This window comes from Colius striatus, chromosome 29 (assembly GCF_028858725.1).
Source record: "Colius striatus isolate bColStr4 chromosome 29, bColStr4.1.hap1, whole genome shotgun sequence".
Taxonomy (NCBI): Eukaryota; Metazoa; Chordata; class Aves; order Coliiformes; family Coliidae; genus Colius; species Colius striatus.
This window is the reverse complement of record NC_084787.1, coordinates 570,847-595,515: the sequence shown is the minus strand read 5'-3', so window position 1 is coordinate 595,515 and position 24,669 is coordinate 570,847. Positions and strand designations below refer to the sequence as shown.

Sequence of the window (24,669 nt, the reverse complement as noted above, 5' to 3'; positions counted from 1 at the left end):
CCGCAGCCAATCAGCGAGCAGCAGCCGGATCCCGTGGCTCGCTGTCCCCCCGCGCGTCGATCCCGCGTGACGGACCTCACGGACGCGCCGTCCCACGAAACACGTTTATTCCCCCTCGGTACAGCCGCGGCCGAGTCCGAACCCTGCTCCCCCCACCCCCCCCGGCTCCCATCGCTCACCCACCTCCCCGACACCCCGCCGGGTCACGCGTGGGGCCCCACGCGGGAGAACGCCGGGGGTTCACGTGCCCATCCTGCGTGGGGACGAGCAACCCCCGAGGATCCCGCGCGGTTCTGTGGGGTGCAGGCGCTCCCCAGGTGATGGATCCTCATTGGGTGTGCCCCCCCGTCCGTCCGTGGGAGCCACCCGTGGGTGCCGACACCCGTGGGGGGGCTCAGCGGGCGGTGGCGGGGGCGTCGGGGTCGGGGGCGAAGAGCTCTCGGTAGAGCGGGGGGCAGGCGTGCAGCACGGCGGGGTGCAGGCGGCCGAAGGCTCGGAGCTGCTCCACGTGCTGTGCACACAGCGCCCGCAGGCGCCACGGCGGCGGCAGCTGCCCAGGAACACGCGTGTCACACGCCTGGCGCGGGGGTCACGCGTGTGTGGCACAGCGAGGGGCACGGGGGGGGTCACACGCACACACAGAAGGTCTGACACACGGAGGGGACACTCACATCACGCAGGGCACACACATCCTGCACCCACAGGACACCCTCCAGGGTGAGTCCCTGCCCGTGGCACAGACCCCCGTATGCCCAGGGCCCCCCACCCCGTCCCCCTCACGCCCCTGGTCCCGCACCCTCTGGCTTCGCACCCTGTCCAGGAGCCCCTCGCGGTGGGTCCGGCGCAGCAGGAGGTGGAAAGCGACTTCCAGGTGTCCCTGCAGCCGGGCGACCTGCGCCCGCTCCTGCAGCCACGGCCGGCCTGGGGACACCACGGGGTCACACGGGGACACGGGCATGAGGGATGAGGATGAGGATGAGGATGGGATGGGATGGGATGGGATGGGATGGGATGGGATGGGGACAGGGACACAGCAGGTGGTGTGGGGATGGGGGACATGGTGGGTAGCATGAGGACAGGATGGAGACAGGATGAGGACAGGGATGTGCTGGGAACAGGATGGGGACAGGATGGGCACAGAATGGGGACACCACAGGGCCAGGGGGTGGGGGAGCAGAGGCCAGTTCAGGGACACCCAACCCCAGCACCCGCTTTAGGACAAACCCACGGGGTTTTGGGGCAAATCCACAGCTGGGTGCCCACGAGGCCAGGGAGGGACACTGAGGCACGAGGAGGGGGGACATGTGGGGGTCCCTCACTGGCGTTGATGAGGACGAGGGCGCTGAAGAAGGCCACCTCGCTCTCCGAGAGGTGCAGAGCACAGAGGCTCTGGGCGAAGTCGAAGATGGAGCCGATCAGCTCGTGGCAGCCTGGGGGGAGCCCTCATCACTGCGGGTCCCTCCACAGCCCCCCATGTCCCCACCCCCTGGTCCCCAGCCCTACCCAGGGAGCGGAAGAGCTCTGCGCTGGCGTACTTGCCCTCGAAGAAGACGGTCCGGTTGTCGGGGTTGAAGGCCCGGCACATGCGCACCAGCACCACCTCCATGGCACCTGCCACCGCAACGGTGATGGTGGCACCGGGGACACTCGGCCCCACGGTGCCGGTGCTCAGGGATGGGACGGTGACCCCACAGCACCAGCCCTGGGGGGCTCCCACCTCCCCCATGGCACTGTCACGTCCCTGATGGGACCAGAGCATCCCATCCCTGGGTACTGTGGGGCTGGGGAGATGGGGATGACATGGACTGTGGGGCTGGGGTCAAGGGGACCGGGGAGCCCCAGGGTTTGGGATGTGGGGCCGAGGTGGCCTGAGGCTGGGGACAAGAGCCTGAGGCACCCCCAGGGCTGGGGACAGGGGTATGGGGTGGACCTGAGGCTGGGGATGAGGAGATGGGGTGGCCCCAGGGCTGGGGACAGGGTCCGTGGTGGCCCCGTACCCGCTTTGAGGAGGACGATCTGGTCGTTCTGGCAGAGGTCCATGAAGCCACGCAGGCGTTTGGCAAACTCCACCACGTGCTGGATGGCCTCGGTGATGCGCCCGGCACAGCGCTGCCACATCTCCTCCATGGGCTGGGGGACCAGCTGTCACCCCCACCACAGCCCCCCAAACTCCTCTCCCTGCACCCTGCCCCACGCCAGCACCCCGTGGGTGCCCCGGGGACCCCCGTGTCCCCTCCGCGGTGGCCTCACCTTCCTCTGGTAGGCACTGAGCTCCTCGCGGGTGAAGGTGTCCCAGCGCCGCAGCTGCAGCTCCTCGGCGCGGGGCTGACACGTCTCCCGGTACGACTTGAGCACGTTCTGGGTGAGGTGTTCTGCGGGGGACGGGGGCTCAGGGACGGGGACAGGGCCGGCAGCCCCTACCCATCGCCCCGACGGGACCGGCCCCACCAGTGTCTGGCACCCGCGGGCAAGTGGCACCCGACGGCTCACCCATCTCCAAGCTGGAGGACGCGGCTGACCCCAGGAGGCTGCCGACATCGGGGTGGGGGTAGAAGTCGGGGCCATCTCCGTTGCCATCATCCTCATTTGGGCCCCTCTTGGTCGCCTCCAGCCTCCCCGGCTCCACCTCCGCCGCGGGACCGGCCCTGCCGTCCGTCCCGCCGTGGCGGGTGCCGGCGGGGGTCAGGGGGCGGCCCCGGCCCCCGGCCAGCCCCAGCGCGATGGCTGGTGCCCCTTCGGCCGCCCTCTCCCGCTCCCGCTGCCGCTGCTCCAGCTGCTGCTGCACCTCTGCGTGCAGCCGGTCGCGCTGCTTCTTGGACATGCGGCCGAACTTGACGGCTGCGGGGAGAGGCGGCGGCGCTGCGGGACGCTGCTGCACACGCGTGTGCGCGCCCCGGCCCCGCTCCCCGCGACCTACATAGCCGTGGCCCCCGGGGCTTTCCGGCCCCACGCGCGTTCCCCCCCGCCGCCACGCTTCCTCCGGGGGCACCCGCGGCCCCGGCGCTTCCTCCCGGGGACACGCGCGGCCGGGTGGGATGGGGCCGGGGGGGCAGGGGGTGGGCACCCACCGTCGCGGGACATGCCGAGGCGCAGGCACTTCTGCAGGCGGCAGTGCTGGCAGCGGTTGCGGCTGGCGCGGTCGATGGGGCAGTTCTGCTGGCGGCTGCAGGCGTAGCTCAGGCTGCTCTGCTGACTGCGCCGGAAAAAGCCCTGCGCGGGGGGTCACTGCCGTGCCCGCACCCCCGGCATCCCCCCTGGTATCTCCATGGCATCCCCTGGCACCCCATGGCAACTCCGTGGCATCACCCAGCACTCCCTGGCATCCCTCAGCATCCCGACATCACCTCCATGGCATCCTCTGGCAGCCCCAGGCAACCCCGTGGCAACCCCTGGAACCTCCCTGACACCCCCAGCACACACATTACCCCCATGGCATCCCCCAGAATTTGCTGGCACCTCCCTGGCACCCCCAGAAACCCCTGGTACCCCCCTGGCACCCCACAGCACCCACAGCCCCGTCCACCTTGCAGCCCTCGCAGGTGATGACGCCGTAGTGGATCCCTGAGGATTTGTCCCCGCAGATCTTGCAGGGGATCACCTCGATGTGGGCTGTGGGTGGGAGGGACAGGTGGTCACCCACCCGAGGGGGTCTTGGGGCATCCACAACCCCCCTGGGCCTCACATGGGACCCTCTGTGCCGCTCGTGCCCTTGTGTGTTCTCCCTGGACTCCCTCACGTGTCCCCTCACGGGCTGCTCCTGCATCCTCCTGGTTCCTGCATCACCCTGTGGGCTCCTGAGGACCGTGTGGGACCCTGTGTCCCCTCTGGAACCACATCTCCCACCTCCCTTTTCTCCAGGACCCTGTGGGCTCACGTATCCCCATGGGCACCTGTGTCCTGTATGAGCCCACACGTCCTGTCAGGGCTCCTGTGCCACCCCACAGGCTCTGATGGCCCCATCGGCCCAGGTGTCCCCCTGAGGGCCCACAGATGCCTCCCGGGTGCCCCCCGGGTGCCCCCCGTGGCCCCAGCACAGGGTGGGCCCAGCCGGACGCCAGGGGCTGCTGAAACCACAGCAGCAGCGAGCGCCGGCGAAGCCACAACTGGGACACGGCCCCACCTTGCAGGAAGGCACCCGCCACCACGGCACGGCACGACACAGCCCGGCACGGCTACAGCGTGATCATGGCATGGCCACAGCACAGCCTGGCACTGCTACGGCATGGTCATGGCATGGCACAGCCTGGCACGACTGTGGCGTGGTCATGTCACGGTCTTGGCACATCCTGGCACAGCTACGGCATGGTCACAGCATGGCACAGCCCCTTATGGCTGCAGCATAGTCATGGCATGGCCACAGCACAGCCCAGCATGACTATGGCACCGTCATGGCACCGTCATGGCACATCCTGGCACAGCGGGCATGCTCGTGCACCCCTGCACGGGGTCACTTGAGCACGGGGACGTGACACAAGCAGACACACACCCGGGCACCGCACACAGCCCCGGTGCCGTTACACGCCTGCCTGTGCCCGCTGGCCGAGGGTCGTGCAGGGCCGTGAAGGTGTGTGTGTGCTCACACGGGCTGCCTCATGCTCACACGTCCTCTTGAACGCTGGTGCACACTCGTGTGCTCCCCCTGGACGCCGGCGCAGCGCCGAACACGCTGGCAGAGGCGCAGCCCCACATATGCAGCCCCGCACATGCAGCCCCGCACACTCTGGCAGGGGAGCAGCCCCGCACACGCAGCCCCGCACACTCTGGCAGGGGAGCAGCCCCGCACACGCTGGCAGGGGAGCGATCCCGCACACTCTGGCAGAGGAGCAGCCCCGCACACGCAGCCCCGCACACTCTGGCAGGGGAGTAGCCCCGCACACGCTGGCAGCGGAGCAGTCCCGCACACACAGCCCCGCACACTCTGGCAGGGGAGCAGCCCCTCACACGCTGGCAGCGGAGCAGCCCCGCACACACAGCCGCGCACACGCTGGCAGCGGAGCAGCCCCGCACACTCTGGCAGGGGAGCAGCCCCGCACACGCAGTCCCGCACACGCTGGCAGGGGAGCAGCCCCGCACACGCAGCCCCGCACACGCTGACAGGGGAGCAGCCCCTCACACGCTGGCAGCGGAGCAGCCCCGCACACGCAGCCCCGCACACGCTGACAGGGGAGCAGCCCCTCACACGCTGACAGGGGAGCAGCCCCTCACACGCAGCCCCGCACACGCTGGCAGCGGAGCAGCCCCGGCGCTGCCCTCGCGCAGCCTCTCGCTCCTTCACGCGCGCACACGCGTGTCGGGCGCCCGCGCGTCTCTTCCTCCCCCCCGAAGGGCCGAATCTGCTTCGTCGGCTTTTTCCACCTGCCCCAGTTTTGGGTCCCGGCGGCCGCCCTCGCATCCGGTGCCCGGGCACCGGGGACCCCCTCGGCGCCGCCGGCCCGGGGGGGCCCTGGGAATTCGGGGCGTTGACTCAGCCCCGCGCCCCGGCACCCACATTAGTCAACGGCGGCGGCTGCTGCCAGGAAGCGTCTCTTTCGGGTGCTGCTCCTGCCGGGAACCAGCGGCGAGAGGTCGTCGAGGTCTTGCCCAGCCCCACTCCTCCCCACCAGCACCCGCCGGCACCTGCGGCTCCCACGGCACCCACTACACCTGCGGGCACCCGCCAGCAAACCTGGGCACCCACTGGTACCCGCCAGTCCCACCAGCCCCATGAGCATCACCAGGATCCACCAGCCCCACGGGCACCCACTGGTACCTGTCAGCCCCACCAGCACCCACTGGTACCCATCATCTCCACCAACACCCACTGGTTGGTCCTAGGATACCCATTAGCCCCCCCAGCCCCACGGGCACCCACCAGTACCTATCAGACCCAGCAGCACCCACCAGCAGCCACCAATACCCACCAGTACCCATCACCACCGTCACCCACTCCACCAGCATCTGTCAGTGGCACCAGCACCCACAGACACACGTTTGCTGTCCCCAGGGCACTCACTGGCCCCCACCGACCCCACAGGGACTCGCTGGCACCCATCAGCTCCATGAGCAGCCCCTGTCAGCCCTGGGGACACCCCCCAGCACCCTCACTCCCCAGGACCTGCTGGTACCACCCACCATCCCTGGGACAGCATCACTCCTGTGCAGCGTCACGGGGACACACGCCATGGCACGGATGGGCACGGCACAGCGTGGGCCAACATGCCATGACACAGAGGGGAGGGTGGGGGCACTCTCAGGGACCCCGGCCCCAGCACCCAGGGATGCCAGTGGCCCTGCCTCATTTTCCCCACTGCCAAAGCAGGCAGGGAGGGGGGGTGCTGTGGGGGGGATGGCGCAGGGCCACCTGCATGTCCCCGTCTGTGTCCCTGGCGCTGTCACCTGCGCCGGCTCCATGCAGCTGCTGGTCCCCACCACATCTAAGGGCGAGTGCCCGCCCTGCAGGTGTCTGGGGGCTCCCGTGGGTGCTGGGGGGGCACCCGCGCCCCTGACACCGCAATGGGGGGGAAACAGGGCAGTACCGCACCATGGCACACGCAGTGACAGGCGACAACATGTGTGTGGGCCCTGCTACATGTGTGCACAGCCTGCAACACGCATGTACACCCCACAGCGGGTGTGTGCACCCCACAACGCTTGTGCACCACCCTAAAACATGTGTGTACACCCCACAACACTTGTGCACCACCTCACAGCATATGTGTACACCCCACAACGCTTGTGCACCACCTCACTGCATGTGTGTACACCCCACAACGCTTGTGCACTACCCCACAACACTTGTGCACCACCTCACTGCATTTGTATACACCCCACAACACTTGTGCACTACCCCACAACACTTGTGCACCACCTCACTGCATTTGTATACACCCCACAACACTTGTGCACTACCCCACAACACTTGTGCACCACCCCACAACGTGTGTGTACACCCCACAACGCCTGTGGACACCATCCTCGAGTACAACCCAGGCTGTTCAGCCCTACAACATGGCTGCACACACTGTAACATGTGTGCAGCCACAGCCACAGGCTGCAACACACATCCACGGGCAGCAGCGTCCCGTGACACATGTGCACAGGCCCAGTGGTGGGTGCACACGCGGTTCTGCACCCCAAAACACGTCTGTACACGCTGTGACACGTGGGGTTGTGCTGTAATGTGGCCCAGTGATGCAGACACAGGCTGACACACACGGCCCTCCTGTCCTGACAGCTCCTGGTGCTCCTGCACATGCACAGTCCAACGTGCTCCCACTCGTTTGCACAAGCACACGGCCATGTCCATGGGTGTGCACACACACGTGTGTCCCTGCACCCTCACACCCTCCACAGCACTCACACACACAGGGATCCTCGTGTGCCCCCACACTCTGACACACACACTCCTGCTGCTTCCCACCGCTTGCACACCCACTCTCACACACTCCCAGAGCCTTTGCACACTCACACTCCACTCTCTGCTCCCACAGTTTGCACACACAGGTGCACACACTCTCCCTCCCCCTTGTACACACACATACATACACACACACTCCTACATGTCCACACGCATGTACACCCGCGCTCACCATCACCCACTAGTGTCACAGGCAGCTGCACACCCCTGTGCTCACACAGCCCCTCACACACTTGTGCACCCCTCTGCGTGCTCCCACGCCTTTGCACACCCCCCTCGCGCTCCCACCCCACGCACACACACACGCACGCACCCCCCCACGGTCCTCCGTGCGCGCTCCCGCATCTTGCACGCTCACACACGCGTGTGCACACGCGTGCCCGGCCACACACGCACCTCCAGCCGGCTTCCTCGCCTCGCACACACACACACACGCGTGTCCCCCGCGCCCCCCGCCACACGCAGCGGCCGCTGTCCGCGGGGAGCGCCCTCCCGCACCCTCGCGCGCCGCCCGCAGCCCCCCCGGCCCCGGCTTTACCTCTCATGGCGGTGGCGGCGGCGGCGGCGCGGGCGGCGCGGACGGGCGTTATAAGGGCGCGGGGGCCCCCCCGGCATCCTGCCCGCCCCCCCCCCAGCATCCTGCCCCCCCGGCCCCACGCACTGGAAATTTCCGACTTTCCACGGGGCGGCTGGGGGGAAACTGAGGCACGGAGGGGCGGCGGAGACCCGTGTGGCCGGACCTCCCCGTGACCCCGGGTGGGCGTAGCGGGGCCCGAATCTCGGGAGGGTACCAGCCCCCGAGGGGGCTGCGACACCCCACGGGACCCCGTGGCACCCGATCGTGGACAGCTTTGGGGTGCACCCATGGGAACCCACGGCAACTCGATGTGACAGTCCGGGGTGCACCCACGGGACCTCACGGCACCTCGACGTGACAGCTTTGGGGTGATACCCACGGGACCCCACAGTACTCCGACGTCTCCGGCCCCAGGGGCACTCACGGGACTGCACAGGACCCACAGTGCCCAGCCTTGGGCTGCACCCACGGGACCCCACGGCAGCTTCACGTGTCAGCTTCGGGGTGCACCCACAGGACCCCACAACAGTCTAACGTGCCAGCTGTGGGCTGCACTCCTGGGACCCCACAGCACCCTGACGTGTCAACTTTGGGCTGCACCCACCACGAGACACCCCGTCCCCGGTCCCCGTGGGGGTTCAGGCGCTGCCGGGTCACGGGGGAAGCTGAGGGCACAACTTTGACCAGTGACACCCGGCCCCCGTGGTCCCCCCACGGCCACCCGGCCGTGTCCCGCGTGTCCGTGACCCTCCGCCGGTCCCGCGGTCCCGGGGAGGGGGGCGCCTGGCCACGCCCATCGCGCTTAGCCCAGCCCCCTCCGACAGACCCCGCCCCAGAGACCCTCACGGACCCCTACAGACACCATAGAGCCCTACAGACCCCTATAGCCCCCGTACCCCCCCATACAGCCCTTACAGACCCCTACAGACACCACAGAACCACTACGGACCCCCTACAGACCCCTATAGCCCCTGTACGCCCCCATACAGCCCCTACGGACCCCACACAGACTCCTGTACATCCCTATATACACCCCTATGGACCCCCTACAGACCCCTACACCACCCCACACAACTCCTGTGGGCCCTACACACCCCTGGGCAGCCCCATACAGCCCCTGCACACCCTTACACACCCACACGCAGCTCTGTGACACCTTAACCGTGCCCATACAGCCCTCTGCAGCCCTTGCAGCCGTCTCTCCGTGCCCATACAGCCCCTGCAGCCGTCTCTCCGTGCCCATACAGCCCTCTGCAGCCCTTGCAGCCGTCTCTCCGTGCCCATACAGCCCCTGCAGCCGTCTCTCCGTGCCCATACAGCCCTCTGCAGCCCTTGCAGCCGTCTCTCCGTGCCCATACAGCCCCTGCAGCCGTCTCTCCGTGCCCATACAGCCCTCTGCAGCCCTTGCAGCCGTCTCCGTGCCCATACAGCCCTCTGCAGCCCTTGCAGCCGTCTCTCCGTGCACATACAGCCCTCTGCAGGCGCTGCAGCCGTCTCTCCGTGCCCACACAGCCCTTGCAGCCGTCTCTCCGTGCCCATACAGCCCTCTGCAGGCCTTGCACAGTACCAAACCGCCCCGTATGGCTCCTTCAGCTGGTGGCACAGCCCCGTGCAAACCCCTCACACGTCACCTATATGCTCCTATAGGCCCTATAGCTCCCTCTATACCCCTGAGCTGCCCCCATAGACCCCACACGACCCCTTTTGATTCATCCACATCCACATCCACCCCTCTGTAGTTGCTGTAGATCCCCTACAAACCCCCCCCCCCCATCCTCCCAGCCCCTTGGGAGGGATCCCAGGAAACGAGGCAGCTCCAGAGTAGTACAAAACACCTTTATTGTAGGGGGTGGGCAGCACCCAGGGGTGTGAGGGCAGAGCCTCGGCGTGGGGAGCTCACTTGCGGCCCTTCTGCTTCATGTGGAGCACGAAATAGTCGTTGCAGGCGATGGTGAGCCCGGCCAGCAGCGAGAAGAAGCCCTGGAAGCCCACCTTGCCGTCCCGGCACTGGTCCAGGTCCCGCATGATCTTGTCCAGGGCCATGGGGTCCCGTTGGTTCTGGGGGGAGGGGGGGTGCAAAGGGAGGAGGGGGTCAGGTCCCCACACACCCCAGCAGTGCCCACCCATGGGGCATCCTCCCCACAGCTGGGTGAGGCCTTGGGATGGGATTTGGGGACGTCCTGGCCTGGCAGAGTGTTTATGGGGTTTGATCCTTGGGGGCTACAGGGGCTGATCCTGTTGGATAGTGTTCCCCCCACTCCAGAGGGCTACAGGGGCTGATCCTGGGGGGCTACAAGGGCTGATCCTGAGGGATACATCACTCCCCCCACCCCATGGGGTACAAGGGCTGATCCTGGGGGTCTACAGGGGCTGATCCTGGGGGACACATCATTCCCCCTACCCCATGGGGGTACAAGGGCTGACCCTGGGGGGCTACAAGGGCTGATTCTGGGGGATACATCATTCCCCCTACCCCATGGGGTACAAGGGCTGATCCTGGGGGGCTACAGGGGCTGATTCTGGGGGATACATCATTCCCCCTACCCCATGGGGTACAAGGGCTGATCCTGGGGGGCTACAGGATGCCCCTCAGAGGGTGCTACAGCATCTGATCCTGAGTGCTGCAGCTGCCCTCCCAGTGTGCTACAGGATCTATGGGGCGCCCCTCAGCTCCCCCTCGGGGCCCAATCCCTGCCCCCCACCTCCAGGAAGCCGGGGAACTCTTTCTCCATCAGGACCCGCAGATCCTCCTTGCTCAGGTGGTTCTTGTCCCCCGCATACTTGTGGAAGGTGAACATGAGGGTCTCCATGGCGTGTTCCAGCTGGGATGGCATGGTGGGGGGCTGCAGGGTGGGGGGCAGAGCTCAGCCACACTCCCCACACTCCCCCCTCCCTCCCCTAGCGCCTCATCACACCATCGAGCGGTTTTCCAGCGGCCGGGAATGACTCAGCTCCGGCTGCGGGGGGAGCGGGGGGGGGGGGACACGTCCTGCGGGTGTGTCCGTGTGTGTGTGTGTGTGTCCCCGCACCCCCCCCGCACCCTGGGGAACCCCCTGAGTCATCGCGGGGCGGGGGGCATTGCGCAAAGCCCCGGGCAGGGGTACGCCCTGCCTCAGTTTCCCCGCACCCGAGGGGTCACGGGGGGGGAAGGGGCAGCCCCAGAGACCCTCCCCCCACCTCTCAGAGGGGTGACCCCCCCCCCCAATCATTTTAGGATGGGACGCCCGTTTCCCGCCCCCCCCCCCCCAACGCCGGAGGAATAACGGGTGGGGAGGAACCCACCCCCCCTCCCCGGGCACCGAAACAGGAACCGGCCTCGCCCGCGGCTGCGCCTCCAAAACCATGGGCTGGGCCCCCTCCCCGCGCCCCGGGACACCCCCGGGACCACCCGTCCAGCCGCGCCCCGCTCCCCCAGACCCGATTCGCACCCCCCGCACATGGGATGCGGTTCCTCCCCCCACCACCACCCCAGGCGTGGGGGCAGCTCCAAACCCCCGCGGGCAGCCCCAAAACACTGCAGGGAGGCGGGAGCGGGGCAGGGCACCCCGGGGTCCCCCTCCAAAAGGGGGTGCGGGATCGGGTCCCCCCACAGCGGGTGCAGGGGGGGAATCCCCCGGAGGTCGCAGGGGCGGGTTTGGGGTCCCGCCCTAAGGGGAGGGTGAGGATTGGGGGGGATGCCTGCGGAGGGAGGGGGGGGTCTAAAAGAGGGGTGCAAGATGGAGACCCCCCCCGAGGTCTCCTGTAAGGGGGGTGGGGTGCGGTACTCACGGGCGTGCGGAGCTGCGCGGACAGGAGCGGAGCGGGCAGTGGCGGGGAGCGGCGCCGCCCGGGATAGGCACGGCGGGGGCGGGCCGGGGGGGGGCCCGGGGGGGCGGGTCGGGCCCGGGGGGTGGCTCTGGACGGGGGGGACGGGGACGGGATGGGCCAGGGGGGCCGCGCTGACTCAGCCGCTCCCCGCCCGCCCGCTGCCCCCCCCCCCGCTGCGGCTCCGTCCTCACCCGCCCCCCCGGGGGCAGCCGGCCCGGCGCGTGCGGGATAATTAGGGACTAATTGGGTACCGGGGCGTGGGACCCCGCGGCAGCGCCCGGCGCGTGGCTCAGCGCCCGGGTCCCGCCGCCCCCGCAGCACCGCGGGGAGACCCCCGGCAGCCCCCCACCCCCCCCGCCCGGTGCGGGACCGATCCTGCCTCAGTTTCCCCTCACCCCCCACAACAGGGGGCAAAGGTTGGGGGGGACTGGCAGGGCGGTACCCGCGGTGGGTGCGGCCTCGGCCGCCTGGCACCAGCAGCCAGGGACGGGGCGAAGGGCGAGCCCTGCCCCCGGGGCCTGGGACCCCCGCCACGCGCCCTCCCTGTCCCCGGGACCCCCACACTTTGTCCCCGGGACCCCCACACTTTGTCCTCGGGACCCTCGCTCCCCCCAGAACCCCCCCTCCAACACGCTCCCTTTCCTCACCGTGTCCCCCATGATCCTCATCCCCCTCTCATCTTAAGGACTCCCCCCTCAGCCCCCCAAACCCCGAGAGACCCCCCAACCCCTGGAGCGCTGGCGCCCCCTGCCCGCCTGCCCTCAGTCAATATGGCGGCGCTCCCTCATGACCCGCAACGGGCGCGAAGCCGCGCGGGGCGGCCGCCGCCTGCCCTCTCCCGACATGGCGCCTTGCCAGCTTGCCCTCAGCCAACATGGCGACCGCCCGCCAACGTTCTCAAAGGGCGCTGAAGCCGGCAGCCTCTGACCCGGATGTGCCCGCCCTCTTGCCCTTATCCAACAGGGCGCCGGGCGTCGCGGCTTTGCCAATGGGAGTGAAGGCGCGGCGGAGGTGAGCGTGGCCCGGATGTGGGCGTGGCCTCGGCCGCGGCCCCGGATGTTGCGTCGCGCCGGAGCCGCGGCGGCCGCCCGGGAGCGGAGCGGAGCGGACGGAGCCGAGCCCAGCCCGAGCCGAGCCGAGCCGCGCCGCGCCGCCATGGCCGCGCCGGGCCCCTGACCGGGACGCCGCGGCCGTCTCAGCCCGGGCAGCCCCGCAGCGGGGCCCGCACAGCGCAGGCGGGGCCGAGCCGGCGGGGCATGGCGGGGGCGGCCTAAGGGAGGCGTCGGCGGCCGCTGCGGGTGAGGGGCCGGGCCCGGGCCGCCTTCCTCCCCCCTCCCAGCGCCCCCCAGCGCGGCCCGGCGGCGGCACGGGACAGGCCGCAGTGTCCAGCCGCTGTCTCGGCAGCCCGCACGGCTCCCCCCTTCCCCGGCTCGGGCCGTCCCCGGGGCCGCAGCGAGGAGCCGAGCGCCGCGGGGGAGGCCCGGCCGCTGCGGCATGTGCCGGTAACCGCGAGCGTCGGGCGCAGGCGGGGCCAGGCCCGGGCGGCGCGGCACAGCCCCGTCCCGGGGGCTTCGGGACGAGCCTTGAGCTTCTGCGGCAACTGGGGCTTGTGGCGGCCGGAGGGGCCGCGTCGGGCTCTGCTCGCGGGGAGAAGCCGGCGCTGAGGCGCTGGTGGGGAGGAGGGAAGGAGGCGATTGCGTGTCGAGGCCGAGGGGAAGGGATGGGCTGAATGCGAAGCGAACAGCTCCCCTGGATGAGCTGCTCGCGGTCGGTGTGCTGAGGTTCGGCCCTTCCCGGCCCGGTTTCTGCAGGAGCTGCTGGCGGGAGGAGGCTGAGCGAGGCTCATCCAGCTACCAGGGCCTCGGCTCCTGCTGGGAAGGAGGGAGCAGGGAGTCAGTCCTTCAGGAATGGTGCCCTTACAGACTGAACTGAGCTAGACAGCACAGGGCGAGTCACAGACTTTCCTTTTCCTCCTTCCCACATCCATAAATTATTAAGTAGGGTTAAAGAAACCCCCAGACCAGAACCCCAAAAAGAAGGTTTTTTTGGGGGGGAAGCAAAAAAAATAACCCTGTGGCTTCTGGCACGTGGAGCAGCAGAAACAGTTGGGCTGGAAGCTCGTGCCCCCCCCTGCGAGGTCGCCGGGAGCTTGTGCCTGGAGGAGCGACGGAGGAGAAGCATCAGCCCGGGCTGGTGGCAGCGCTGCGGACGGGGGGCGGCCCCCAGGAGCCCCGTGCAGAGGTGGGTGTCCCTGGGGAGGGGGGCTCTGCCCTACTGGCACCCTCAGGGCTTGCTGTTTCCCCCTCTCCTCCCGTGAGGGGCTGTGGTGTGGGGCTGTGGGTGGGGGATTGTGCCCCCCAGCAGCGTGGTAACGCCAGGTGAGCAGCCCCTTGCCCATGGGAAGGGTGAGAGGGGTGATGGTGGTGCCTTCCCAGTGAGATGCTGGGAACCCCAGGGGTCTGGGGGGGCTTGGTGGTGCTCCTGTGGCTCTTCTGTGGTGGCCAGAGCAGCTCAGGGGGCTTTACCTGGGGTTTGACTCTTCCCTACTTGGTGTGTGGCGGCTCAGATGCTGCTGCTGTGGTTCAGCTGGGAAGGGGGTTGTTTCTGCTGAGGGTGGGTGCTGGGAGGGGGGCTGTGCTTGCCCCTCGCTGTCAGCAGTGGGTCTGAGGGTTTGGTTGGGCTGGCAGGGCTTGGACAGGGCCTGGAGTGAAGGGAAAATCACTTTCTTGGCTTAAAAAGACAAAAGCTCTGCCCCTGACTCAGCCTGTGCACCAAAACCCCCAGATCCCAGCCCAAAACAGCCTCCAGCCGGGGGTGCTGGGGGACTCTGAGGCCCCAGCGTGGCTGAAGGCTCCAGAGGTGGCCGTGCTGGTGGCACCCAGCGAGTTTGGCCCTTGGCAGAGGGCTCAGGGTCCTGCTGTGCTCTCTGTGTGTTGGGGTCCCCTCCCCAAGGAGGGATTTGGTGCCCTTGGGGGTGAATTGTGGCTGTGCCAGGGCCAGGTCCTGACTCAGGGCCTGTGCTTGTGCTGCTGCCCCCATGTTGGGCACCACCCCTGGGGGCAGCTGCTCCGTGGCAGTGCCGGGAGGGGAGAGGGAGCTGTGGCCTGGTGCTGGTTGGGGAGAGCCCTGGGTTTTGGGGAGCCACAGAGCTCTGTCAGCCCTGGGTACCCCCCACTGCAGCCCCCTGAGGCTGTGCCTGGGCCAGGGGCTTCCTGGCCACCCCCAGAGCTGCACCACAGGGCGTACAGACCCCTCCTCAACCAGCTCAGCCACGGCACAGGGCAGGGGAGTGTCCCCCACCCCCTGGGCAGCGCTGGCACCCCAAGGGCCACATGCCCAGGCTGTGTTTCCAGCAGCTCCCCGCCTCGTTTGTGTCGAGCCCGGTTCCTCCTGGCAGCCGCCCGGCGCCGCGGTGGAGCCGGTGCCCACACGAGCGTCCCCGGGGAAGCTGCCGAGCCCCGGGCCGGGCGCCGCAGCCAGTCTGACGGGGCTTTGAAGCCGAGCAGGCCGGGACCTGCCGGGGCCCTGCGCCGCCTCCCCGGTGCTCCGGCGCGGTGCCGGCGGCTGCTGCCGTGCCCTGGGCCAAGGGGGAGGCGTCGGGCCGTGCCCTCGGCGTCCCTGAGGCTGCTGAGTCCAGCTGCCCCCCGTGGCTTTGCCCTGGGGGCTGCCAGGTTGCCCCCTTGGGTTTTCTGGGGCTGATGGGTTGGGTTGACCCCTTGGCTTTGTCAGGGGGCTGCTGAGTTGCCCCTGTGGCGTTTTCAAGGCTGCTGAGTCCAGTTGCCCCTTGGCTTCTCTCTGGGGCCGCTGAGCTGCCCCTCGGCCTCTCTCGGGCTGTTGAGTTGCCCCATGGCCTCTCTGAGGCCATTGAATTGCCCCTTGGTTTCTGGGGGTGCTGAGCTGCCCCTCAGCTTCTCTCTGGGGCCATTGAGTTGCCCCTCAGCCTCTCTCTGGGGGTGTTGAGTTGCCCCACGGCCTCTCTGGGGCCATTGAATTGCCCCATGGTTTCTGGGGGTGCTGAGCTGCTCCTCAGCTTCTCTCTGGGGGTGTTGAGCTGCTCCTCGGCCTCTCTGAGGTTGTTGAGTTGCCCCTCAGCCTCTCTCTGGGGTCACTGAATTGCCCCTTGGTCTCTGGGGGTGCTGAGTTGCCCCTTGGCCTCTCTGGGGGTGCTGAGTTGCCTCTTGGCCTTTCTCTGGGGCCATTGAGTTTTCCCTCAGCCTCTCTCTGAGGTTGTTGAGCTGCCCCTTGGCCTCTCTCGGGGTGCTGAGTTGCCCCTCGGCCTCTCTGAGGTTGTTGAGCTGCCCCTCAGCCTCTCTCTGGGGCCATTGAGTTGCCCCTCAGCCTCTCTCTGAGGGTGTTGAGTTGCCCCTCAGCCTCTCTGGGGGTGCTGAGCTGCCCCTTGGTCTCTGGGGGTGCTGAGTTTCCCCTCGGCCTCTCTGGGGCCGTAGTTTCGGGCTTGCAGGTCAGACCTCCCCCCGACTCACTCCTCAGCCGCAGTATCAGGGCTCTCGGCGGGGGTGGGGGGGTCTCAGTGTGGGACACACAGGACTCTGGGCATTGAAGCCTTTGGTCCCTCTGGCCGGCAGGGCCAGGGCCAAGGCCCGGAGATGGCAGCGCCGAAGCGTCGTCGGGCTCAGGCGTGGCCGGAGGAGCGCGGCGAGCGCGAGCACGGGCTGTACAGCCTGCACCGCATGTTCGACATCGTGGGCACGCAGCTGACGCACCGCGACGTGCGCGTCCTGTCCTTCCTCTTCGTGGACGTCATCGACGACTACGAGCGCGGCATGATCCGCAGCGGCAGGGATTTCCTGCTGGCGCTGGAGCGGCAGGGCCGCTGCGACGAGACCAACTTCAGGCAGGTGCTGCAGCTCCTGCGCATCATCACGCGCCACGACCTGCTGCCCTACGTCACCCTCAAGCGCCGACGGGCCGGTGAGAGAGGGCAGAGGGAAACTCTCCCCCCCAAAACAGCCCCTCCCCAGGGGGTGCGGGGTAAAAGGAGGGGTGAGGGGGATGTGCCAGGGTGGGTCAGCAGCTGCCCACAGGCAGCTGTGTGGGGGGTTTGTTGCTGGTGGGCAGTGAGGTCTTCCCTCCACAGCTCTGGCTGTGGGTTCCTGCCCCTCTGTCCCACTGCTCCTCCCTGCTGAGCTTTGGAAAAGGCTCATTTTAGAGTCGTTTTGGGTGGAACAGCCCTTAAAACTCTTGGAGTTCCAGCCCTGGCCTCAGCCTGCCCAGCGCTGACCCACAGCCCTCAGTCCCACAGCTTTGGGAGCCCTCCAGGGCTGGGCACTCCCCCAGATCCCTGGGCAGCCTGGCACAGGGACTGACACCCCTCTCAGGGGAAAAGCTCCTCCCCAGCTCCAATCTGAACCTCCCCTGGTGAGGAGAGGGCACTGGTTGCAGGGGAGGTGTGAGGCAGCTGCTCAATTTGATGCCTCTAATCTGCCTTTTTGCTTTCAGTCTGGTTTAATTGGGCTTTCTTGGCAGTTTGGGTGGAAACAGTTCTATTAAATGGCCCAAACCTGCGTCCCAAAGGCTGTGTCAGGGACTTTCCCCCATGGCAGCCATTGGTTGGCTCAAGGAAGTCTGCTCCAGACTCAAATCTCTGGGCCCTGTGTCCTTCCAGGCCCCTCAGCAGCCGAGGGGAGGGCTCTGCTCTGCTCCTCAGCCCTGCCCTTCACCCACAGCCCTGACAAGGAGCCAGAGCCCGTCCCGAGGCAGCCAGAGCCCGTCCTGGGTCGGGCCAGGGCAGCCGGGGCCGGGCGCAGGCGGAGCGTGGCAGGGGAGGCAGCGGCCGTGGCCTTGGGACGGGCTCTGAGCTCACCCAGAACAACCCCCAGGAAACACCCCAGCCCTCCAAACTCAATCCTTTCTCCCCATGGTCTGAGCTCAGCTGTCCCCAGAGCCCTGGGTCGCTGGCATGGGCTTCCCCCCACTGGGGGCTTGTCTCTTGATTGATTATCCTCAGCTGCTGGTGCCATCCAGGGGCTGGAGCTGCTGCTGAGGGGAGGAGGAGGAGCAGCATCTGCCCCACAGACCTTTGCTCAGCTGACACGAGCTGCAGGAGGTTCCTGGTGGACCTGTGTCCCCCTCTGACCCCTGTCCCCTCCATCCACCCCCTGACCTCGTGTCCTCTCTCTGCAGTGTGTCCAGACCTGGTGGACAAGTACCTGGAGGAGACGTCCATTCGCTACGTGACGCCCCGAGCTCACGGCGAGGCAGAGCACGGGCTGGGCCACCCCCATAAATCAGGTGGGTGCCACCACCAGAGCTCAGGCTGTGCCCCGTGGGGCTTTGGGGACTCACTGGGACCATCCCAATTCCACCCCATCTGCTGCCCTGGGAGCTCCAGGAGCTACCTCTGACCTCCAGCGACGGTTCTGACAGGAGCCCTGTGGTCCAGGGGTCACGTCTGACAGGTCCCACAACTGCAGGGCTGTGGGGGGGCCCTTTGGTCTTTGGGGTTCCCCTCTTGGGGGGCTCCTGGGGTGCCAGACACCCCTGGTGTGAGCATGCTGTGGTGGGGGGACACCAGGGGGGTGCTGGTGGTGCAGTCCCGGCGTGTGGCCCCGGGGGCTTCAGTGGAGGAGCTGGACCAGGGAGCAGGGGGCTCAGGGTCCCCTGACCCTCATCATCCCCCCACCCAGTGCCTCCCCACCACCCCGTGGTCTGCTGCTCCTCGGGACCCCAGATCTGCAGCAAGAGGCCGGGCCGCGGCAGGACCCTCCTGGGCAGCCAGCGCAAGCGGAGGAAGTCGGCGACGCCGGACCCCAAGGAGAAGCAAACGTGTGGTAAGAGCCCAGTCAGGGGGATTTGGGTGGGAAAGGGGGTCATGGTGAGGGAAGGAGAGTGGGGTTTGGGGGTTCCCATCACCACACCAAGACCCTCACCACCCTCCTTTGCCCCCTGCAGACATCCGGCTGCGCGTGCGAGCCGAGTACTGCCAGCACGAGACGGCGCTGCAGGGCAACGTCTTCTCCAACAAGCAGGACCCCCTGGAGCGGCAGTTCGAGCGCTTCAACCAGGCCAACACCATCCTCAAGTCCCGGGACCTCGGCTCCATCATCTGTGACATAAAGTTCTCAGAGCTCACCTACCTCGACGCGTTCTGGCGTGACTACATCAACGGCTCCTTGCTGGAAGCCCTCAAGGGCGTCTTCATCACGGACTCGCTCAAGCAAGCCGTGGGCCACGAAGCCATCAAACTGCTGGTCAATGTGGACGAGGAGGATTACGAGGTCGGGCGACAGAAACTCCTGAGGAACTTGATGCTGCAGACGGCTCCCTGACGGCCCCGCCCCCGCTTGGCTCCTCCTTTTGGGGTGTTTTCTCTTGGTTTTTTTTTTGTTTTCTAAAAGGAAAAGCTGATGGGAACCTCCCTCCCCCTGCCCCCCCTCCCCCCTGACACCGGGCTGGAGCCGTGGGCTGGAGCCTCCCCCTCCCCTCTGCCCTCCCCTCACGCTCTCTTTTTCTTTTGAGGGGTTGTTTTTTTCTCTTTTATTTTATATCTATTAAAAACAAACAAAAAAAGGCAAAAATCGCCCCTGGGGCACGTTGGTGTGAGCCCAGGGCTGGGGGGAGGGCTCAGCCCCATCGACTCTGGGGGTGGCTTCACCCCCGCTCCTGCCCCTGTGTCGCTGTCCTGGGGGGGGGCTCCGTGTGCCAGGGGATCCCCCCGTTTCTCCCCCACGTCCCCCCCTCCCCGCAGTGGGTTTCTCAGGAGTCCAACCGTCCCTGCAGCGTCCCCCCGACCATGTGCCTTCGCGTCCCCCTCCCCTGCGGGGGCCGGGGGGGAGGACCAGCGCCGAGGGACGCCCCCACATCTCTTGCCCATCCCCTCTGCCCTCCTTTGGGTGGCTGCCTGGCTCCATCCTCCCCAGCCTCCAACTGGGACAAACTGGGATGAGGAGGAGGGCTGGAGCCTGGGGGCCTGCCTGTTGCTGGCAGCTGGCAGCCTGGCCTGCTTTGGTGGGAGGGTGACCAGCAGCGGGTGGCCCTGAGACCCCCCAAAACAGCCACATCCCCCCTGCAGCCCCTGCTGGGGGTGGGGGGGTGTGTGCGTGGGGGTTGTTTTTCTGGCTCCATCCTAGTTTTGTGGGTTTTTTTCCCCCCTCCGTGGTGGGGGGGAATCCCCTGGGCCCTGTGCTGCGTGTGTGGCCCCCTCCTCCCCAGCCCAGGGGCACGCAGCCCCCCACCCACCCTCCCTGCGCTTTACAGACCATTCTGGCACAACTTGGTGTAATTTCTGTGACTTCTGTATTTTTTAAACTTCACTCTAACGGTCATAACCCCCTGTGTAGCTTTTGGGTTTCTTGAAATAAACATCTACCGCAGCGCCCGCCTCCTTCCTCGCGCCTCTGGGACCCCTCAAACCCCCCCAGCCGCCGTGTTTTGGGGGAGAACCGGTGCAAAACGACCCCTCCCTGCTCCTATGGCACAGGGAGCGGGGTGGTGTCAGGGTGCCATCCCCGTGGTGCCGTAGAGGTCGTGCCGGCGGTGGCTTTGCACCGGCATCTCCCGGCGCACGCGCTGCAGGTACTCGAGGTCGATCTCGGCGTAGCAGAGCCCGGGGCCCTCCCGGCACTGAGCCACCACCGCGCCCCAGGGATCCACCACCAGCGAGTGCCCGTACGACGTCCGGCGCTCGTGGTTCTGCCCGGTTTGGGCGGCTGCCACCACGTAGCACTGGCTCTCGATGGCCCTGGCCCGCAGCAGCACCTGGCACGGCACGGGGTGGGGATTGGCTCAAACGGCCACAAAAGGGGCTTTTGTATAGCTGCAGGTTGGTCCCTGGGTGTTGGGGTGAAGGCTCAGCACCCCCGGGGTGGCCCCAGCCCTGGGAGGGGTGCAACTGACCTCCCAGTGCGCAGAGCCTGTGGGGAAGGTGAAGGCAGAGGGGTAGGTGAGGATGTCGGCGCCGGCGCGGCGCAGCGCCAGCGACATCTCGGGGAAACGCAGGTCGTAGCAGATGGAGAGGCCGAGCTGGGGGTGACACGGTGCTGTAAGCCTGGAGACCCCCACAGACAAGCCCCTCCCCGAGCCCACAGAGCTGCCCCTCTGCCGCGGGGTACCTGCCCTGCCGGGGTGCTGACCGGCGGCACGATCTCGGTGCCGGGGTTGGTGAAGCTGCTCTCCCTCATGGACACGCGTCCCTCCAGCTCCACGTCACACAGGTGAGTCTTCCTGTAGGCGGCCACGAGGTGACCTGGGGAGGGGAGGGTGTGAGGGGAAGCGTGTGCAGACACACACACAGACACACAGACACAGAGACACAGACACACAGACACACAGACACACATAGACACAGACATACACAGACACACACAGACACACACAGACACACACACAAAGACTCAGAGACACAGAGACACAGACAAACACACACACACAGACACAGACACACAGACACAGACACACACAGACGCACAGACACACAGACACACAGAGACAGACAGACAGACACACACAGACACACAGAGACACACAGACACCCCCCCCCGGGCCGGGGTCTCTCACCTGCGGGGTCCAGCAGCACATGGCAGTTGTAGATGCGCTGCGTGGTCTCCCAGTCCCGGCCCCGCTCGTGGAAGCCGCCCAGGGACAGCCACACGCCGCATTCCCTGGGGAGGGAGGGAGGGAGGTGCTGGGGGGGTCACCCCAGCTCTGCCGCGGGCCCCCGCCCGTCCCAGCCCCTCCCCGCGCCGTACCTGGCCAGCTCCTTGTACCGGCCCATCAGCTGCCCGTCCAGCCCCTCGGACAGCCTCAGCGTCTGCGCCGGCTCCGAGCCGATGTAGTCGAAGCCCTCGGGGAGGAAGACGAGGCAGGCGCCGCGCTGAGCCGCCTCCCGCACCAGCCCCGAGCAGGCGGCCAAGTTGAGCTCCTTGTCCGGCGTGGAGGTGACCTGAGCCACGGCCACCAGCGGCTTCAGCCCCGACGGGGCGGCCACGGCGCGGGGCGGCGACCTGCGGCACGGGGCGGGGGCGTCGGGCTCGGGGCCGCGGGGCCGGGTCGGGTCACCCCCCCCCGCCAGCCCGCGGGACCTGCGCGGGGCGGCCGCGAACACGCGGCGCAGGGGGCCCCGGGGCAAGGCGCTCAGCCTGCGGCGGGGAGGGGGCGTCAGGGCTGCGACAGCCCCCTGCTGCGGCCCGCAGCACCCCCGAACCGCCCCACGCCAGACCCTGAGTGTCCCAGCGCCGTCCAAGCGTCCCCAGCACACCAAAACTGCCCCAGCTCTGCCCTCAACCTGCTCCAGCACCCCCAAACTGCCCCAGCTCTGCCCTCAAACTGCTCCAGCACCCCCAAACTACCCCTGCTCTGGCCTCAACCTGCTCCAGCACCCCCAAACTGCCCCAGCTCTGCCCTCAACCTCCTCCAGCACCCCCAAACTGCCCCAGCTCTGCCCTCAACCTGCTCCAGCATCCTCAAACTGCCCCAGCTCTGCCCTCAACCTGCTCCAGCATCCTCAAACTGCCCCAGCTCTGCCCTCAAACTGCTCCAGCACCCCCAAACTGCCCCAGCTCTGCCCTCAACCTCCTCCAGCACCCCCCAGCACCCCCAAACTGCCCCATTTCTGCCCTCAACCTCCTCCAGCTGCCTCCAGCACCCCCAAACCGCCCCGGGTCAGACCCCACAGAGCCGCAGCATACCCCAACTTGCTTTCACTCCCCCCCCCCCCCACCCCCTCCCATCACCTCCAGCCGCCCCCCCCGGAACCCCCTCGCACGCCCCGTCCCGTACATGCCCCACCGGCGGCACCGAGGGAGGGGACAAGGCCAAAGTCCCGCGTCCCCTCCCCTCCCCCCCCCCTCGGGTCCGCCCCCCCGAGCCGCGCCCGCAACAAAGATGGCGGCGGCCGCGCCCCCCCCCGCCGGAAGTGCCGGATGGCGCGGGGGGGGCGTCGGGGGGGCGGAAGATGGCGGACGGCGCGAAGGGGCGAACGGCGGCGGCGGCCGCGGGGAAAGCGCTGACGGCCGAGCAGGTCCGGGGCGGGGGGCGGCGGGACGGGGCGGGAGGGGAGCCCCGACGGGAGGGGGGATTGCGGGGCGGGGCGGGGGGGTCCCATCGGTTCCCCGCCCCTTCGCCGCAGGTCGTGTCTCGGTTCAACCGGCTGCGGCAGGAGCAGCGCGGGTTGGCCTCGAAGGCGGCCGAGCTGGAGCTGGAGCTGAACGAGCACAGGTGAGGTGGGGCAGGGTCGGGGGAGGGGGTCGCGGGGACGCTGCGGAGCCTCAGACGCCCCCCCGCGCCCACCCCCCACCGCAGCCTGGTGATCGAGACGCTGCGGGAGGTGGATCCCACGCGCAAGTGCTACCGGATGGTCGGCGGCATCTTGGTGGAGAGAACGGTCAAGGAGGTGCTGCCGGCGCTGGAGGGCAACAAGGAGCAGGTGAGGGGCGGCCCGACCCTCCCCCGGGACCCCCTGACATCCCCCAGCACCTCCCAGCACCCCACTTGAACCCTCTGATATCTCCTGGGACCCTCTCTAACATCCCCCAGCACCCCACTTGACCCCCCTGACATCTCCTGGGACCCCCTGACATCCCCCAGCACCTCCCAGCACCCCACTTGAACTCTCTGATATCTCCTGGGACCCTCTTTAACATCCCCCAGCACCCCAGTTGGATCCCCTGATATTTCCTGGGACCCCCTGACATCCCCCAGCACCTCCCAGCACACCACTTGGACCCCCTGACACCTCCTGGGACCCCCCCCGACATACCCTAGCATCCCACTTGGACCTCCTGATATCTCCTGGGACTCCCCCCAACATCCCTCAGCACCTCCCAGCACCCCACTTGGACCCCCTGATATCTCCTGGGACCCCCCCCGACATCCCCCAGCACCCCACTTGGACCTCCTGATATCTCCTGGGACTCCCCCCGACATCCCCCAGCACCTCCCAGCACCCCACTTGAACCCCCTGACACCTCCTGGGACCCCCCCCGACATCCCCCAGCACCCCACTTGAACCCCCTGATATCTCCTGGGACCCCCTCTGACATCCCCCAGCACCTCCCAGCACCCCCCTTGGTCCTCCTGACACCTCCTGGGACCCTCCCTTCTCTCCACTCTTCCCCCTGACACCCCCCCTTTTATTTCTCTCGTTCTCCCCCCTCCCCAGATCAGCAAAATCATCGAGTCGCTGACTCAGCAGCTGCAGGCGAAGGGCCGAGAGCTCAACGAGTTCCGGGAGAAGCACAACATCCGTCTGGTGGGGGAGGAGGACCCCCGGCAGCCCCCCCGGGAGGGGGCTGAGGGGGCCAAGGGTGGCTCTGCGGGGGTCCTGGTCTCGTAGCCCCCCCATTTCACACCCCCCTCATTACTCAGTGTTGCTCTGTGTGTGTGTTTTGTTAAATAAACGTGGTTTGGTTTTTTTCCCCTTTGGCTGTGGGCTGAGTGTGGGTCTGGGGGAGGGGGGTGGGACAGGGGTGGACCCCCCCCGGTGAGACTCACACGGTGACCCAGGGACACTGTCACCCGTGTTGGGGGGAGGTGGCACTTTGGGGACAGCGCAGGGGGGAGGTGGCAGCTCGGGACCACCCTTGGCTGCTGTTTTCCAGCCCTGGCCACCAAAAAGGTTCAGTGGGGGGAGGAGAAACCCCCTGCCCCTGCAGCGTCTGAGCTGCTGCGGGGTCCCCAGCGTGGGGCTGTGGGTGTGAGGGGGCTGTGGGCAGCGCCAGGGGCCGCGGGGGCACATGCCCGGGGCTGTGGTGGCACACGAGGGACGGGGCTGGTGCGTGCCAGCGTGTGCCGGTGCCGGGGCGTCGGGGCCGGGAGGGAACGCGGCTGTTGTTGACTGTACACAGCCCCCACCCCCCGACACCGGGCCCGGCCGGTTCCGCGGGGACAGAAGCCCCATAAAAGGCGTCTGTGTGTGTGTGGGGAGGGGACGGGG

The 24,669-nt window shown here is 67.8% G+C and overlaps 5 protein-coding genes across 9 annotated transcripts in view; 2 read left to right on the top strand and 3 right to left on the bottom strand.

Annotated features, from left to right (window-relative positions):
* Positions 1-202: 202 nt before the first annotated feature.
* Positions 203-4,148, bottom strand: RORC (RAR related orphan receptor C). Of its 3 annotated transcripts, XM_062016190.1 has the most exons (10): positions 4,121-4,148; positions 3,524-3,609; positions 3,069-3,210; positions 2,491-2,838; positions 2,251-2,372; positions 1,998-2,130; positions 1,504-1,611; positions 1,320-1,430; positions 797-921; positions 203-550 (listed from the first exon to the last, which is right to left on the bottom strand). In XM_062016190.1, exons 3-10 carry the CDS (start codon positions 3,079-3,081, stop codon positions 395-397), a joined length of 1,116 nt encoding a protein of 371 aa, XP_061872174.1. In that variant the 5' UTR covers positions 3,082-3,210; positions 3,524-3,609; positions 4,121-4,148; the 3' UTR covers positions 203-394. The 3 variants fall into 3 exon arrangements, with proteins under 3 accessions (XP_061872174.1, XP_061872175.1, XP_061872173.1); XM_062016191.1 differs by lacking the exon at positions 4,121-4,148 and having other exon boundaries at positions 812-921; positions 3,524-3,697; XM_062016189.1 differs by lacking the exons at positions 3,524-3,609; positions 4,121-4,148 and having other exon boundaries at positions 1,998-2,109; positions 3,069-3,313.
* A 5,642-nt stretch (positions 4,149-9,790) lies between these two features.
* The window catches only part of S100A10 (S100 calcium binding protein A10), a 30,581-nt gene continuing 15,702 nt past the window's right edge, over positions 9,791-24,669 (bottom strand). Inside the window, exons 1-3 of one of the 2 annotated variants that reach the window (XM_062016443.1) lie at positions 11,742-11,841; positions 10,676-10,816; positions 9,791-10,031 (exon numbers count right to left, since the gene is read on the bottom strand). In XM_062016443.1, the coding sequence (XP_061872427.1) occupies positions 9,870-10,031; positions 10,676-10,807 (294 nt within the window). In that variant the 5' untranslated portion in view covers positions 10,808-10,816; positions 11,742-11,841 and the 3' untranslated portion in view covers positions 9,791-9,869. Of the gene's footprint in view, positions 10,032-10,675; positions 10,817-11,741; positions 11,842-24,669 lie in introns of those variants that run through there. The other variant, XM_062016444.1, reaches the window with a different exon arrangement.
* DEDD (death effector domain containing) lies at positions 12,860-20,110 on the top strand. Of its 2 annotated transcripts, none has more exons than XM_062016440.1 (6): positions 12,860-13,078; positions 13,877-14,021; positions 16,364-16,709; positions 17,922-18,029; positions 18,425-18,568; positions 18,690-20,110. In XM_062016440.1, the coding sequence occupies exons 3-6, from the start codon at positions 16,385-16,387 to the stop codon at positions 19,064-19,066; spliced, it is 954 nt and encodes a 317-aa protein (XP_061872424.1). In that variant the 5' UTR covers positions 12,860-13,078; positions 13,877-14,021; positions 16,364-16,384; the 3' UTR covers positions 19,067-20,110. The 2 variants fall into 2 exon arrangements, with proteins under 2 accessions (XP_061872424.1, XP_061872423.1); XM_062016439.1 differs by having other exon boundaries at positions 12,860-13,282.
* On the bottom strand, positions 20,015-22,576 carry NIT1 (nitrilase 1). The gene is made up of 6 exons (XM_062016442.1): positions 22,515-22,576; positions 21,485-21,739; positions 21,294-21,397; positions 20,849-20,982; positions 20,634-20,759; positions 20,015-20,495 (listed from the first exon to the last, which is right to left on the bottom strand). Coding segments are annotated over exons 1-6 (885 nt in total). The 5' UTR covers positions 22,517-22,576; the 3' UTR covers positions 20,015-20,231.
* PFDN2 (prefoldin subunit 2) lies at positions 22,674-24,151 on the top strand. Its single transcript, XM_062016348.1, has 4 exons — positions 22,674-22,755; positions 22,864-22,952; positions 23,037-23,160; positions 23,896-24,151. Exons 1-4 carry the CDS (start codon positions 22,690-22,692, stop codon positions 24,067-24,069), a joined length of 453 nt encoding a protein of 150 aa, XP_061872332.1. The 5' UTR covers positions 22,674-22,689; the 3' UTR covers positions 24,070-24,151.